Raw genomic sequence first — 17,444 nt, 5'->3', positions numbered from 1 at the left:
ATGTCCAAAGAAAACTATCAAGCCTAGAGAACTATTGTTTAAAACACTTAGAAGAAAATTTGGCTCCATGGAAATAAAATTTAGCCTTACTGTTTAGATTTGAGCTACTGCTCTCAGGTCTTATCACATGGCAACAACAGATTATACTTAGGCATGTGGACATGGTCAAGATGACCTGCTGAAGTTCAAACTGAGTGGTGAAGCCATGTTAAAATTACTTTGAACATGGCTTGGTGGTTGGTGTCCTGGACTGAGTATTTCTGCTGGGATTCTCCTACACAAGGGTTTACAGTGAATGGATTGGCAACGAGAAAATATCCAGTGAGCAGCAGTACTCTGGGTAAAAATGCCTTGTTGATGCCAGAGAATAGCCAAAGTGCTTTGAGCTGACAGGAAGGCAACAGTAGCGCAGATAACCACTCATTAAAACCAAGTTATGCAGATCCTGCTTCCAGCAGGATAACACCTCATGTCGCAAAGCTCAAACTGCATGACAGTGATTTCACTGTACTCAACTGGGCTCCACAGGCATCAGTTCAATTGAGCACTTTTGGGATGCAGCAAAAAAGGAGATTCACGGAAACTGATCCACTGTGCTGCCCTCACGACACGTGACCATGTGAAGCTAGACAGCCAGCGAACAAAATAGACGAGATCTTCCACACAAGGCTTGCTTTTCTTGCTTTTAATGAAGATCCTTTAAAGCCTTATCCTCTCTCAAGGCTTCTCCTTTCTATTTCTTATTTGTAACTGAAACATACAAAAGGTGAAAATAAATTGCTAGCTAATACACATCCTAATGAGAAACATAAAGATTAGCCTAGCTTAACACGTGCGTTACATTAGCATCACAGTTCACTCGATGTAAACACATATAAAAGTTATTTCTGAACACATTAATACTCACAAAGACGAACGTTTCCCAAGGTACAAGCGTGTAGGGCACTTATAGCGTGTACATGAACTTATTCACTGTTTTAATACTGCCGAAGCACTTTTCACAGCGTTCACGGAGAAAAAATGTCAAAGATAGGCAAAAGATCCGAGCGCTCCCTCGCTCCCATTTCCGCACATACAATACAAAGATAGCTTGCGACTAAGACGTCTCACTCTGAGCAAATTTCAAACACACACATCTTAACTGTTTTAGCATGAATTACTTATAATATTTCTTAACTTTGAACTTATTTATCACCTTAGTTACGTAACTTAATCAGATTATGCACTAACTACTGACTTTTGAGCAAAAGGCATAACACTCCCCGCTTGATATAACACATTATATCACTATAAACATCAATACAACATATTCAAACATCATTTAGCATCGAAGAATATTCATTCAGTCTCTGAAAGCAAAACAACAATCTCTGAAACTGGTCTGAGAAACATTTTAACAGTCCCATCCTTTACAGTCCGCACTTCCACTTTACGGACCTTCTTGTCGCTGCTGGGGAATGTTTTTCTACTAGTCCCATGGGCCATTCATTCCTGCTGGCTTGGGAGTCCTTTAGCAGGACCACATCTCCTTCTTTGACATTAGGTCCAGTCTCTGTCCATTTTGCACGACTTTGTAAGGTGGACAAATATTCTCCTTTCCACCTTTTCCAAAAGGTATCAGCAAGGTGTTGAACATGTTTCCATTGTTTCCCAAACAACTGCCCTGATGAAAAGTTCCCGAGTGGAGCAGACACAGCACTCATCTTCTGCGTTAGTAGCATTGCTGGAGTGAGTACTGCAGGACTGTCAGGGTCAGTGGATATGGGGACAAGAGGCCTTGCATTAATAATTGCCATCACCTCAGCCATGAAGGTGCACAACACTTCATGAGTAAGACGTGTTTGTTCAGTTCGTGACAACATTGCATCCAGAATGCGCCTGGCGACCCCTATAAGGCGCTCCCACGAGCCTCCCATGTGAGACGCATGAGGGGGGTTGAATGTCCAAACACACCCTTTCCCTTGCAGGTACTTCCCTACTGCTTTGTTTCCTGAGTTTAGCCCTAATTCCTTACAAGCGCCCACAAAATTGGTGCCTCTGTCTGAGCGCAGAAACTTGGCTGGGCCCCGAATAGAGAAGAGCCTTCTTAAAGCATTGATAAAACTGTCAGCAGACATAGTCTCTATCAGTTCGATATGCACAGCTCTAGTTGACATGCATGTGAATAACACAGCCCAACGTTTGTTCTGGGAACAACCACCTCTTGTACGACGTGTCACAATTGTCCATGGCCCAAACACATCTAGGCCTACAGTGGTAAAGGGTGGTTCAGGGGTGACTCGGTCTGCGGGCAAGTCCGCCATTTTCTGGATCTGCATTTTGCCTCGCAACTTGCGACATGTGACACACCTATGAATGACAGATGACACGAGTCGCTTCCCTCCAATTATCCAGTACCCAGCACCACGGATAGCTCCTTCAGTTATGTGTCTTCCTTGATGAGCTACTTGTTCATGATAGTGAGTTACAAGTAGTATGGCGATGTGGCTGGTAGATGGGATAATCAGAGGGTGCTTTTCATTTTCTGTGAGATCGGCAGCGGAAAGACGTCCACCAACTCGTAAGAGACTGTCTTTGTCCACTACAGGATTGAGCTTTTTGAGTGCGTCAAATATGGCACTGGGCTTCTTTCCTTCTTTAATGTTTTCAAGCGTTCCTTTGTAAGCTTCTTGTTGGACAGCTCGAATGATGACTACTTTGGCTCGGGTGAGTTCTTGGACATTTGGTGTCTCACTGAAACTTTTCCATCCCCTTTGTCCACTTGTCTTTTGAGCAAAGGATGTAACTACATGAATGAGTCTGGCTATAACTCTGCAAAGTGTGGTCCAGTTTGAGTACTTTTTGAAACGCTCAGAACCTAACTGTGGCTCTGCTACAGTAGTTTTCATGACTTTTATTTCTGGACGTATCTCTCTGTCTTTTTCAGGTTCGATGAGCGTGAAAGGACCAGTGTGTGGTTCTGTGTGTGTGTCAGAGTACAGAAAGGGTGGACCTGAGAACCAGGTACTGTTCTTCAGGTCTGCTGCTGGAATGAACCGAGTGGCTTGGTCAGCTTGATTGTTATCCAACATTCTCTGTTGGATGTAGTGATCTTTCATTTCTGGTTTCTTTTCCAAAGTCTTTCGGAGAGAGCAGAGGCGTTTTAGGGCTTGTTCTCTGTTGTCAGGGAGCCTCCTTCTCGGTGAGCGAAAGGGTAAAGGTGCAACCCAGCTGTTCTCTTGGTTTTGATAAACTTCATTGTCCATTATTGTCAGGAATGCTTTGTCGTCAATAGACATGGCTTGTTTGTTATCACCCTCAGATCTAACAAACACAAAGTCTCCCAAATCGTCTGTGACGCAGGTAGCATTCATAGTGACCCCATAATTCTCTTTAACGTGAATTGTGTTTGGGCAAGGCTCAAAATAGGATGCACGTCCATTATCTAAGGTGTGTGTTTTGTAGACATTGACCTCTGACTGACTGTGCGCTTTTCCTAAACACACCTCCCCCACAATAACCCAACCCAGGTCTAGCTTTTGGGCGTATGGTGCATTGTTGGGTCCGTTGATTTGCTCACGTACCTTATGGACCCTGATGACGTCTCGTCCTAGGAGTAAAAGGATTGGGGCGTGGTGGTCAACAGGTGGGATGTTATCTGCGACTGGAAGAAGATGTGGGTGATGCTGGGCAATCTCTGGAGAGGGTATTTCAGATCTATTGTCTGGAACAGAGTCACATTCAATTAAAGGGGGTAGCTGGATGTTGACTTCTCCATCCAAGGACTCGAGGAAGAAGTTCACAGCTCTCCTACCTGAGGTTTGTTCTCTGCCAGAGCAAGTCTTTAAGGTGTATGGAGTGGGTCTGGCATTGATTTTGAAAAGGCTGAAAAACTCTGACTTAACCAGTGACCTGTTGGACTGATCATCGATTACTGCATACATTTTTATAGCTCTCTCTTTATGGCCTGCGGGATACACTTTGACTAAACTGATCTTAGAACATGAACGTAGGCTATCACTTTGGCCACATACCTCTGTGCACTTCGACTCGACTGAAGGTGAGCTCTCAGTTTGCTCTTCATTGTCGTTGTTTCCTGGTGTAGTACTCTTAGGGGCAGGAGTAGGACCAGGATGCATTGCAGATAAGTGTTTAAGGCTGTCACACTCGATACACTTAACCACTGCTTTACAGTTTTTTGCAATGTGTTGGACAGACCCACAGCATCTGTAGCAGATGTGATGCTCTTTCAGATAGGCTTGTCTTTCTTCAATGGGTTTGTCTCTAAAAAGCTTACACTTTTTGAGTGGATGTGGTTTTTTGTGGATCGGGCACTGGCGATCTGGTTCCTCCATGTTCTTTGGACTGAGATTATTCTGGTCGGGCTCTGCCGTAATGTCCATTTTGTGTGCTGACACAGTAGGTTTGCGACTACATGACCTCAGTTTTTCTGTGGGAGAAGGGACGTGGGTGTTAGCCTTGGACACAGCAAAGCTTGGGTCATTCCTCATTTTCGCTTGCCGTTGGACAAATTGTGTGAAAACTGAGAAAGGAGGAAATGACACACTGTGAGTCTCCTTGTACTCTGTTCCTACAGTAGTCCACCTTTCCTGTAGGTTGAAGGGAAGTTTATCCACTATTTGCCTGACTCCTCTGGCTGTGTCGAGGTAAGCAAGTCCTGGGAGTGCGCCCTCTTGTTTAGCACACTGTAGCTCCAATAAGACGTCACTAAGTTCTTGCAGCTTAACATTGTCTTTATTTGTTAGTTTAGGAAAGTCCTCTACCTTTTTTAAGAGTGCATCCTCAATAGCCTCAGGTGAGCCGTAGCACTCTTCAAGGCGTTGCCAGACCATCTTCGCACCTGCAGCAGGATTGAGGGTGTGTACAGCCTGTTCGGATGATGTTGGACCCAACCATTTCGTTAGCAAGTCTAATTCCTCTCTTGGAGACAGATTTAAGTCTTTGGTTGCGCTGATGAATGAGGTTTTCCATGCCCAATAGTTTTCAGGTTTGTCATCAAATTGCAAAAGACCTGTGCTGACTAGTTCTTTGCGAATTAAGTATTTTGCAAACTGTTGTGTTTCACTTGATTCAGGTATGCAGTTGTTAAGGTTGGGGGTGTGCTTTGGGGATTTGGACCAGTACGTGTCGCCTACACATGTGTTCACTGTTTGCTCCTGTTTCCTTTCTCTGTTTACAGGTGGTGATTTTGTCTGAGTGTTGGTTATAAAAGGATTAGTTATTTGTGTACTGTCTTGTACATCTACTTCATTGTCATTCCCTTTAGGAAGCTGTGCTGGGTCGTGCTGAGTGTCTGGGAAGAGTAACTCACATTGTTGTTGAACATATTCGTTAGTGCGGTGCACTGTACTGATGGGCTCAACTTCCTCACAGAGTTCTCCATAGAGCTCCCCGCTCTGAATCTCTGCTTCTTCATAGGCTGAGGCCTCTGCTTCAGCTGCGGCTATTGCTTTTTGGCACTCGAGGACATGTAGATGAGCATCCAGTTCAGCTCTCTGTTTCATTGCATTGGCTTCCTTTTCAGCGAAGGCCAGTTGAGCTCGTGCTGCTTGAGCTTTGGCGTAGGCCCTTGCAGCTGCAGAAGCTGTTGATGAGGATGTCCGTTGAGACCGCCTTGTCGATGTTCTGGATTTCTGCGACTTGGTGTCGAATGGCTGAGACTGTTGCTGCATTGTAGCTGATTGAGTGGCGATGTCTGGTTGCTGTTCACCACCGGCTGCTTCGTCTAGCTCTTCAGCAGCGTAGTCTTTTAGATAATTTCTTCCTGAGCGTAGACTCATGTTGCTTAAAGTAGCTCTGTATGCTTGAACCCGCTGAGTAGGCGTCTTTTTACTGTGCTGCCCTCACGACACGTGACCATGTGAAGCTAGACAGCCAGCGAACAAAATAGACGAGATCTTCCACACAAGGCTTGCTTTTCTTGCTTTTAATGAAGATCCTTTAAAGCCTTATCCTCTCTCAAGGCTTCTCCTTTCTATTTCTTATTTGTAACTGAAACATACAAAAGGTGAAAATAAATTGCTAGCTAATACACATCCTAATGAGAAACATAAAGATTAGCCTAGCTTAACACGTGCGTTACATTAGCATCACAGTTCACTCGATGTAAACACATATAAAAGTTATTTCTGAACACATTAATACTCACAAAGACGAACGTTTCCCAAGGTACAAGCGTGTAGGGCACTTATAGCGTGTACATGAACTTATTCACTGTTTTAATACTGCCGAAGCACTTTTCACAGCGTTCACGGAGAAAAAATGTCAAAGATAGGCAAAAGATCCGAGCGCTCCCTCGCTCCCATTTCCGCACATACAATACAAAGATAGCTTGCGACTAAGACGTCTCACTCTGAGCAAATTTCAAACACACACATCTTAACTGTTTTAGCATGAATTACTTATAATATTTCTTAACTTTGAACTTATTTATCACCTTAGTTACGTAACTTAATCAGATTATGCACTAACTACTGACTTTTGAGCAAAAGGCATAACATCCACAGAGTCAACAACGGCAGCAACTGTGAGATGCCATCATGTCAATATCAACCAAAATCTCTCAGGAATGTTTTCGGTGTTGAATCTGCAAAAAATGAAAACACTTCTGAAGGCAACCAGGGGTCTAAGCCCAAAGTGGGTCAGAACGATGTGGAACAGCTTTTTCATTTAATGAGTAATTAAACCTGATAGACAGGTTAATGCGTATTACTATTGGATGAGTTAATTTTTTGTGTGCCTGGTTTTGCTTCCTGTGACAGCATGGAGATACTTGCTCAGCAATAAAATAATGACAACCAAAGCCCTCTTACACCTTTAACTCATTCCTTTCTCCTTCCCATCCCTGTGATGAGTTCATGGCGCAGACCTGAAGTTGCGGTCACGATACTTAAGCATCTACCTAATCACTCATGAGGAGAAAGCATAATACAAGTCATTTTTAAGTGGCAGATCATTTCAAATGCAGCTTTTCAAACAAATATCACCAAACTCACAAACTGTTTCTGCACAGTTTGTCACAAAATGTGTCTTTGAGCTGAATGCACAGCTGCTGTATTTCCCAGGCAGAGAGAAAAAAAACAAAACAATGTGTGACACTGAAAGATGACAGAGAGGACAGGGAGGAATTATTTTCAAAGGTAAGGACTACCCTGCAAGTGAAATTTTATAAACTGGAAATTTAAAATCTTACATGTCTTAATTCATTTTAGAGCTTTTAAATCCAATAGTTATACACAGTGCATTGCTTAATTATACTTAATTGTGAAATATCTTGCAAAACAAATTAAAGTATAATTAGTTTTTGTTTGTTTTTTATACAGAGGCTCTATGAAAAAGCAGCTTATTATGCTTATTATACAGCTTATTGTGGTAAGGTTTGCAATGATGCGCTATGCCAGACTGGTTACATACATCGATTTATATTTAAGATGACGAGCTGGTTAATCTATAATGGGCAGTGCATCAGGGCAGCACAGGTCAGCTGATCATTGGCTGTACACAAAGAAAATTATGCAAATTAGTATATGACTTACACTATATTGCCAAAAGTATTTACTGGTCTGCCTTCACACACATATGAACTTAAGTGGCATCCCATTCATCCATTCATCCAATCATAGGGTTTAATAGGATGTCGGCCCACCCTTTGTAGCTACAGTAGCTTCACACAACGATGTGTGCTGCTGGTAAAGTTTCTGGGCTGCCTTTCCTCATAACAGCCATCCCTCAAGGTTCTCTCCATTTAAAGCAATGCGTTATCAGGGACTCTAACATCTAGTCCTTTTACTGAATCACTTTTTCTTGGAAGGCTTTCCACCAGGTTTAGGACTGTGTTCTTCCAGAAACACATTCGTGAGGTCAAACACTAATGCTGGATGAGAAAGTGTGGCTCGCAGTCTCCACATCCCAAAGGTGCTCTGTGAGGTCAGGTCAGGACTCTGTGCGTAAATTTGGCGGCATGAAATTGTCCTAAATGTCTTGGTACACTGAGGGCTTAAGAGTTCCTTTTACTGCAACTAAGGGGCTGAGCCCAACTCCTGGAAAAACAACACCAAACCATAATCCCCTTCTATCAAACTTTACACTTGGAACAATACAGTCAGACAAGTACCGTTCTCCATTCAAACCACCAAACCCAAACTTGTCCATTGGCTTGCCAGATACAGAACCATGATTCTGCATCTCCACTGCATTAGAGTCCAGTGGCAACCTGCTTTACACCACTGCCTCTGAAGCTTTGTCTTATACTTGGTGATGTGAGACTTGGATGCAGCTGCTCCTCCATCTAAACCCACCTCATGTTCTTGAGCTAATCTGAAAGCCACATGAAGTTTGGAGGTCTGTAGAAATTGACTGAAGAAAGTTGGCGACCTCTGTGCGCTATAAACCTCGGCACCTGCTGACCCCCTTCTGTGATTCTACGTGGCCTATCACTTCATGGCTGGGTTGCTGTTGTTCCCAATTGCTTCCACTTTGCTTTAGTACCACTAACAGTTGACTGTGGATTATTTAGTAGTGAGTAAATTTCACGACTAGACTTGTTGCACAGGTGGCATCCTGTCACAGCAGCACGCTAGAATCCACTGAGGACGGCCATGGAAATAATTGGAACACCTGAATTCAAAGTAGCAATTTTGCTACACCTGATCTTCGGATTCCTCCACCTGCCAAGTCCCATTTTAACTCCTGTCCAATTCAGTACTAGCAACATGTAACCAATAAAGTGACCAGTTTAAATCATAGAGATATTAAGGGACATTAACTAAATTAAATTCCTTTTAGAGGCTTTTGTGAATAACTACCAAATGTTCCTGTTGTTTTGTTAGATGTGATCATTACACTTGATACCATCAATTTGTAACAGCATACAAAGTTCTTCACATAGGGAGACTTGTTATATTTTTCTTTTAAAATATATGTTAACCCAAATGTGCTCTTCTACAAATCTCAACCAAGCAGCGGGTGAAACAGGGCATGAAGTGCAGTCTCCAGAATTACAGTCTTGTGATTTATGCCACTCTCATTGCATCAGTCTGCCTGTATGCTGTTAAAAGAAGCATAGTGAACATCAGTTTTAACTTTCTATACAGCTATCCAAACAGTGTTTATTTGGGTGTGTGATTATAAAAATCAATGAAAAGCAGCATAATTTTATCTAATCTTGAAGAGAGGACTGCAATCAGTATGTAGGAGCTCCCCTTGTGTGCACCAGGAAAACACATTTTTCACAATGAAGAAGCACAACACTTTACAAAGTTAAGAGATACGTCCTCTGCTCTGTGCACGCAGCCAGACTTCGATTGTCTTGCGAAGACAGTTGACAAACACGCTCGTTAGAGATTTATTAACTATTAAGCATTAACAAAGATCTATAATTATTTAACAATTATTTAAAAATATTTAATTAAAAGATATTAAAATGATAATTAACAGTTACACAGTAAAACAGACTCAGTACACTCAAAACCCATCTGTTCAGAATCACATACCCGTCATTATAACTTGGTTTTAGTCTGTTGTTACTTTGATTAGTTTTATAGTTGTGTACTGGCTACAAATTTACAGTTCATAACTGGTTATTTTAAAGTAATTTTACCATTAATATCAGTACTACATGCAGGCATTTAAACTGTCGGGCTCTCCATGAAGGTTTTGTATCTAACGTGACCTTTTTTTTCTGATGTAAAACCTTAAATCACATTTTTAACAATGACAGCTCAGTCATAACCATAAACATTATAAGGATAAAAAGTATCATTTTCACCATCTGGTCCAATACAACTTAAAGTTTGAGTTTGTTCTGAAGGCGTTTAAATTTGCCAGAAAAAAAAAAAAAATGAATAAAAAATGACGTTGTTTGGCAGCTAATGGAGTTCGGAATAGTTCCGAGTAATCTTAGTTGATTTATAGCAGAAAGTGACCCAGCGTTGTTACGGGGCAAACTAACAGTGAATAATAAAGGCACATCTGTGATTGTCAGCTCTCATATCTCGAGGATGAGCTAATGTGCGAATCTTTGCACATGTGCAGTTCGCATCAGCCTGTTTGTGCTCGCTTGTGTGTATAAGAGAGCAGGGAGGAGGCAGCATTTGTTGGGCGGTGGGGGGAGATTGTGTGGATCATCTCTGTCTCCACTGGGCTTGGCAGCGTGCCCAACATCTGCAGGCCTGTGTTGTAGCTCTAGTGTGATACCAGGGTGGCACAGCCCATGATGGATTACAGTCATTGCACAGGTACCCATGCAAAACTAATGTGTATATAAGTAGGTGTTAACAGCCACAGTGTTGTGTGTGTTTACACGATGTGTGTGTGTGTGTGTGTGTGTGTGTGTGTGTGTGTGTGTGTGTGTGTGTGTGTAGGTGTGTGTGAGTGTGTGTGTGTGTGTGCATTTGGGGGAAATTTAGTATTTGTGAACAGGTGGAACGATGCTGAAAGAGTGTGCTTGTAATATGAATGTAAATAAATATAGAGACATTGTTTGCACAGAGACAGATAATGATGCAGATTGAAAAGTAATGTATATTTATTTCATTCTCTCTTCACTACACTGACAACTGATGAAAACAAGAAACCCCTTGAGCAAACATCATAGCGCATGTTTCTGATTTTACATCCTGTAACACGTTGCTCTGAAGACGCTTTTCAAAATCTAAGGAAATGATGCAACATTTGGACTGTTTTCAATACATCATACTTCAGATATTAAAACATTTATTGCTGTAAAACTTTTACAGGAATAAAAAAATGCTTTATGAAACTCAAGGCTTGGACCTTTAGAACTGAGGACATTTCACTGGCCGGAAAGGTGCAATGAAAGAAGCGGCTAAGTATTTAATTACATTAAATGACTTGAAATGTGTATATAGAATCTATTGTTTCTGAAGACTGGCTCACATTAGTTCTAATAGGCAGGACTTCTTTGGTCTCCTCAGTACTTATTAGATTTTCTGAGCTCTCTTATTGCCAACCTCTCCTAGGGTTTTTCCTGTGATATCAAATTTATATTAAATTTTAAAGGTACATAGATGTGAGAATCTCTAAAAAAAAAATAAAGGTATGAAAGGAGGGGTTTTTTCATTAGTTTAAGTAAAACATTCTGGAAATAAGCATGCATGTTCTCTCTGACCAAGGTCCAGTTTGTCTGTGCCTTCAATACTTCCTGAGAGCAAGCCCAGTGGTGAGTTCATAACCCCCAAAACTAAGTGCATCATCCTCATTTCCTGTGTTGTTTTTTAATAAGCTTGTCTGAGCCCGGTAACACCTTTTAATTTCATCCAAGCTATCTCCAATCTTTTCCACCAACCAAGCTAAATACTCTTACAGATTTACAGACAGATTAGCCTTGTGCATTTTTTTAAAGCAGTGTATGTGTTGCAGTGCAATATGGCATATGCAATGTGGCAATTGAAAACAGACTAATTTACAAATATAATTTCACTCTATGATACTTTTAAAGCATTATGGTTTAGAGATTGGTCAAAGATACTGCTTAGTGCTGGCCAGATGCTTGTTGTCACATTTCAGGTTTGGTACAGATGTGGCTAAAGTTTGTACTGGTATTTTCAGAGCCAGTGTTCACAATTTGCATTCAAATTTTGGATTTTTGTTTTTTGAGGCAGAATGATTTCCTAAAAAAAACAAAAAGCAAACAAACTTCTCCATGTTATATGTTTGTGTTATATTTATATGGACTCTCTTCTATGTCTGTGTGTAACTAAATTCAATTCAATCCAATGTTATTTATATAGCGCCAAATCACAACAACGGTCGCTTTTTATTGTAAGGTAGACCCTACAGTAACACATACAGAGAAAAGCTCAACAATCATATGACCCCACAAGCACTTTGGCGACAGTGGGAAGGAAAAACTCCCTTTTAACAGGAAGAAACCTCCGGCAGATTCTTTCTAAACTGACCTGCACAAGAAAATAGGCTTGTGGAAACTCAGAGTCAGCAACTGCAGCTATAATTCAAATGATGATAGTTCAAGTTGTTTATTTCTGTCCTGATAAAAGACCAGGAAGCTGACATTTGTTAAGCTAGTAACTGAATATTAATGGCATCCCAGAAACATTTGATCAGGGTTAGAACAATTTTGAAATACTAGCTACAACTAAGATTAATTCATCTTGCTCTGCTATATCTGACTTATCTTTAAGGCCCATGGTCCTATAAGGAAACATGCATATCCTATGTGTATTTTAAAGCAGATTCTTTTTATAAATCTTTTATTTGTATTGGTTCTGATGCTTCTGCCCAACTCATAGTCCCATCCCACAGCACCCCCTACATGAAGCACGTTCCCACTGCTGTCACTATTTGTTTACTCAACTTGGCATTATGTAAAAACAATATTTCCTTTCAGTTTGTGCGTTTTCTTGCGCATCTTCGTGCATGCATTCATACACTATTTGCTGTATGTGAGTGCGTCCATGCGCATACCTCCTCTTCATCAACTGTTACATACACTGCAGTAAGCCAAACAGGCCAACTGAGAGTCTTAAAACAGTCAAAAACAACCAACCTCTTCAAGTCTTGTCTTGGAGCTTTTTCTGTCAGATTTCTGGCTGTTTGAATGTGTTTGGTTTCCCACTTGGCTCTCCTTTCTCTTGATATCGCATGCATTGCAGTAGCCCGACCAGCAAAGCCTGTCTATGAAAAATGGATTTCTCCCAGTCTACATTGCCATGGCGATGCACAGCTTACCCGCCAGTTCTGCCCTTTTAAGTATTTGCATCAAAGTTGCTGCAGTGATGGGGAGGTGAGGAGCAGTCTGAGCAGGGATTGATTTCACCCCTCGCACAGCATCTAAAAAAAAAAAATAATTTCATATTTATAATGATATGATATACAATAGCAGCATTCTGGGTACAGTGTAGGTTTGTGTGCCCGCATGATTGTCTGTATTTGAGAGAGAAAGAGTTATAGGGTCTATAAGTGATTCCCTATGAACGCTTATATTTTAGCAGTACAACATGCTCCAACAAAACATGCTCAGTATAAAAAATATGGAGAAACTGAGGCGAGGATTTAAAACCTGTCCGAAAGAGGGAGCCCTCTGCCACAAATGATATTATATTTAACTCCAGGTCATAAATAGAGTTAGCAAAACTGGGTCAACATGATCCTAAATTATGCAGATGCTGGGCTAAGTTTCAAGCCAAAGCCATTCATCTGACATCGTCGACTGCTCAAGAAGGTTCTCAGGCATTCTAAAATGTGCCAATTCCTTCAAAAATGTTGAGGTCTGATGTTTTAAACAAAGACGTGCAATTCTTTGTGGATATCTGCCACTCTATCTTTTTATATGAGCAGCACAAGACAGATATGTTGTAAATCAGTGTGAAGCGTGTCGCTGGTGGGTTAAGAAGGATTTGGCATGCCCTTATCTTACCTTTGAACACAGCTCTGATTAAGACAGGGATTTCAGATAGCTTGTATAAACAACCTGAGGTATTGTAGAACTGGAGTCTCATAAACAAGCGTTTGAAGAAAAAGTGCGAAAATATCACAAAGTCTCCAATGCTATGGAGAGCTGAGAAATCATGTTTGTGATAATGAAGATGTCTCTTTATTACACTGAGACAAGAGAAACGAAGGAGAAAAAAAGAATCAAAAGTTTTTTTGATCAATTTTTCCTTCCATTCCTTTCTGAAAGGGTTATTGAGACGTGTAGTTACTATTTTAGGGTCATGTTTTAATGAGGCGATGGAGAGACGGTGTTGATCAAACACATTAACTGTCGGCGCATCGCCAGTTAGATGTAGAACATCTGCTTATAGCTGCACACTCTGCTGCTGCTATGATACCAGAAATGATTTTCTATTGATAACTGCCCAGTTGTGTCGTTTGGATTTCAAAGACCAAATGCGGTGCCCACCTCATCAATCTGATTTTACTCTGAGTACTACTGTAAAAATACTTTTCACTCCTGGGTGATGATTAAACCTAAAAAAACAGAGACTACATCGTAACATGGATCATACAACGAGGGAAATAATTATTTTGAATTAGTAAAATTGCTCACTTACAAACAAATGACCAGTCTCTAATTTTTATGGGATTTACATGTTAACCCTTTAACGCCTACTGTATCATATTTGACACATACAGGGTTTTTTTGTGAGTTTTTGAGAAAAAATGAATAAATTGCACCGTACATTTTTAAGCATTTTTTAAAAATGCCAGATGTAGCGAATATGATACAACTTAAAAGTTATTTATGGAAGTTAAAATTGAATCAAATTTGTCACATGGTTCTGTAAACTCTCCATTTTCAAAAAAAAAAAAAAAATCAAATTTTCTGGCAATTATTGCATATTGCAGGCTTATCAACCAAAAATCCAGAAAAACACACATCCCATGAAAGATTGCACACATCTCAGGAGAGATTTTGGCCCTCTTCTCTTTACAGAAACTCTCTAAATCCTTGGTTTCTTGGCTGCTGCTTGGCAGCTCAAAGCTTCAGCTCTCTTCACAGATTTTCTATCAGACTTCAGTCTGGAGATTGGCTAGGCCACTCCATGACCTTAACAGGCTTCCTCCTTTGTTGCCATCTTTCCTGTTCTGGCTGATAGAAGGAGGTTCTCCTCCAGTATTTTAGGGTACATGGCCCTCTCCATTGGCTTCTCAATGCAGTGAAGTAGAGCTGGGGAAGAAGTTGCAGCTCCTGCAAGATTCTATTTCGTAACGCTGTTGTGTGTTACTGGTGGTAGTTTTGGTGACTGTGGTCCCAGCTGCCTTCAAATCACTAACAAGTTCCTCCAGTGTAGTTTTGAGTTGATCCACCACCTTTCTCATGATCATCCTCTCCACGTGAACCAAGATGAGAGGTCCAGACAGAGGGCGACTGATGATCATTTTATATTTTTTTAATTCCTGAATAATCACACCAACAGTTGTCACCTTCTCATCAAGATTCTTGCTGGTGATCTTGTAGCCCATTAACGCCTCGTGCAGGTCCACCGTCTCGCCCCTGTCATCTTTTGACAGCTCTTTGGTCTTGCCCATGGTTGTGGAGAGGTTGGACTAGAAGACTGATTCTGTGGACAGGTGTGCTTTATGCTCATAATGAGATCAGATCAGGAGTGTAATTGATTGACTGGCTGACCTGTGGGAGACAGAACTGGCTGGGCTGTAGGGCATCAAATACTTCTTCCACTCAGTGATAAGCAAATAAACGTAATACTTATTTTTTTCTCTGCATTTCTGGTTGATATTCTGTCTGCCTCCATTAAAATGAAATTACCTTAAAAATTAAAGCCTGTTCATTTCTTTGTAAGTGAACAAACTCACAAATTCAGCAGGAGGATCAAATAAATGCCAGCATAAAAAACCACCTCCACTTTCTCTCTTGGAGACAGATATAGATGGAAATGAGCATAATGATTCAGCCCAACAGTCTGTCACCTGCTCAGCCAGCCAGTTAGTCCTTCTGCAGCACCTCGTCTATGTCCCAAGACCGATACAAAGGTTAGAAAATGGTCACCACTGTGAGTGCTCTCTCCGTCTGTTCCCCATCCACACCCCATTTCCTCTCTTTCATCTTGCTTTTGTGTTTGTCTCTTTATGCAAAGCTTAACCCTCCCTCCCTCTCTGCATCTCTTCACCACTGTCCTATCACATTGTTTCTCCCCTCCATCTCACATCGCTCCTCCCTGCCTCTGCATCTTACCTCCTCCCCATCCTTCTCTCTTTCTCTCTTGCATCTGTTTGGTGTATTCCCGGGGGCTGTGAGGGGCCAGAAGGGTCCATGAATAAGTCATTAACACTGGCCCCTCAGACTCTGTGATCATCGCCAACCTGTTCAAAAACATGGTTCCCCGCCACCTCTCTCACTCCCTCTGCACCCCTCTTTCCGCATCCATAAGCAATGAAAACATAAATAAATAAAGCATTAGGGACTGTGTGTGTGTGCGAGTTCTTGTGTCTCTATGTGTTTTGTGTCTGAAGACTGCTCTGTGTTGAACACAACGGTGTGAAATCAAAAGAAAAAAGTTTAGAGCTGTCCTCCGCTCTGGAGAGAAAGGATATTTTATTGGGCCAAATGAAAATGAAGGCTGTCATATACACTTTACCGACTAAATAATAAACATTTTCATATACTGAGTTTTCAAATATTCTTTGTAGTGTTATTGTTGCTAAGCTAATGGTGCATTTTCATCTGTTTACAGCAGGTCTGTCACAGTTAATCAGCACTAAAAGCATTTGGTCAGCACAGTTTAACAAGCAGGCGATTGTAAAGGCTTCTGTAAACTGTTTTACTGTCGCTCAGGAAATAAATTTATGACGAGCATGGAAAAAAATCAGCTGTCACAGACACACCCCTTTGCACGTAGTGCCTGAGCCAGTGGAAAACCTAGGGAGACTTGCAAAGTGTAAATCAGTTGCTAGGAAACATGAAAGGCAAATCAGTGTGAAGAAGTCACTGTAGCATCACAGTCTTCACTCAAAACACAACCCAACCTAACTTTGAACTCTGGAAGAGCTCATGCAACCAGCCTCAGTAGAGGAACTACAGCTTAAGGCATCATATTTGATTTCACTACTTGGATGTTTTCTTGCTTTTTGATTAAAGCAAAGTAAAAACACATTTTCATCCCACAGTGGAAACTAAAAAAAAAGTTCTAGTACTGCAGAAAGTTGTCTGGATCAAAAGTGTGTAGACCTAAAACAAACAAAGGAATCCCACACATTGACAGCTTCACATACTCTCATGCATGAATAATGTACTCACTGCTGTGTATTTCAGTGTGCCTACAGTTGGCCTTCTATGTCAAACCAACCAGACTCAATATCAGGAAAAAGACTGCATCGCTGACAAAATATGAAATATGAATTTATTCCATCCATCTTTCCATCCATTTTCTTAATTGCTGTCTCCTCCAGCTGATTTTGGGAGGCGTGTGCATCCCAAGGCCAGCCGTAGTCAGTTCCATGTGAAAATATAATAAAATCGAAAGGCAAAGTCTGGTTATGGTGAGTTAAATCAGCAATAATTACCCAAATCACAGGCAGTGAGAAGGTGAGTTAGCATGGAGATAATCAAAGGTAAAGATAACCATACGTTAAGACTGACTTAAAATGATATGTAGAGATAGGCAGTGAGATTTAGACCTACAGTATTTCAGTCCAGTCACTCTGTGGGCTGTCACATGCAACTTGTTTAGTTCAGGCTCTCGGGTTAAAGGTAAAGGACCTCATTCACCCAATCGTACACACACATTCATACGTGCATCTTTTTCTATACCTGAGCATCTTGTTAAACACACTCACCCACCGAAGGACGTATTCTTGGGCAAGTCGAGGTTCAGCATCTTGCCCAAAGATACATAAACATGCACACCTGGAGGAGAAGGGAAGCAACCCATGAACCTTACAACTGCCAGCCTGACCCTGAGCCACAGCCTTCCCAAAAAAGTGTGAAAAGACTTTTAGGTTTC

General features: G+C 41.2%; 1 protein-coding gene across 3 annotated transcripts; it reads right to left on the bottom strand.

Moving 5' to 3' along the window:
* Positions 1-597: 597 nt before the first annotated feature.
* Positions 598-6,477, bottom strand: LOC109202125 (uncharacterized). Of its 3 annotated transcripts, XM_025907605.1 has the most exons (3): positions 6,149-6,477; positions 4,014-5,991; positions 3,462-3,703 (listed from the first exon to the last, which is right to left on the bottom strand). In XM_025907605.1, the coding sequence occupies exons 2-3, from the start codon at positions 5,778-5,780 to the stop codon at positions 3,590-3,592; spliced, it is 1,881 nt and encodes a 626-aa protein (XP_025763390.1). In that variant the 5' UTR covers positions 5,781-5,991; positions 6,149-6,477; the 3' UTR covers positions 3,462-3,589. The 3 variants fall into 3 exon arrangements, 2 of the variants coding, with proteins under 2 accessions (XP_025763389.1, XP_025763390.1); XR_002062141.2 differs by lacking the exons at positions 4,014-5,991; positions 6,149-6,477 and adding an exon at positions 598-750 and having other exon boundaries at positions 908-4,002; XM_025907604.1 differs by lacking the exons at positions 4,014-5,991; positions 6,149-6,477 and adding an exon at positions 3,794-4,003 and having other exon boundaries at positions 598-3,703.
* Positions 6,478-17,444: the final 10,967 nt, after the last annotated feature.

This window comes from Oreochromis niloticus, linkage group LG5 (assembly GCF_001858045.2).
Source record: "Oreochromis niloticus isolate F11D_XX linkage group LG5, O_niloticus_UMD_NMBU, whole genome shotgun sequence".
Lineage (NCBI taxonomy): Eukaryota > Metazoa > Chordata > Actinopteri > Cichliformes > Cichlidae > Oreochromis > Oreochromis niloticus.
Note: the sequence above shows the minus strand (reverse complement) of the source record. Positions and strands in the feature narration are given on the sequence as shown.

Coding starts and splice junctions, on each gene's coding strand:
- LOC109202125 (XM_025907604.1), bottom strand. CDS start 3,923: ATGTATGCAGTAATCGATGATCAGTCCAACAGGTCACTGGTTAAGTCA. Junction 3,704..3,793: donor TGGCAGAGAACAAACCTCAG/GTAGGAGAGCTG, acceptor ACTCTGTTCCAG/ACAATAGATCTGAAATACCC.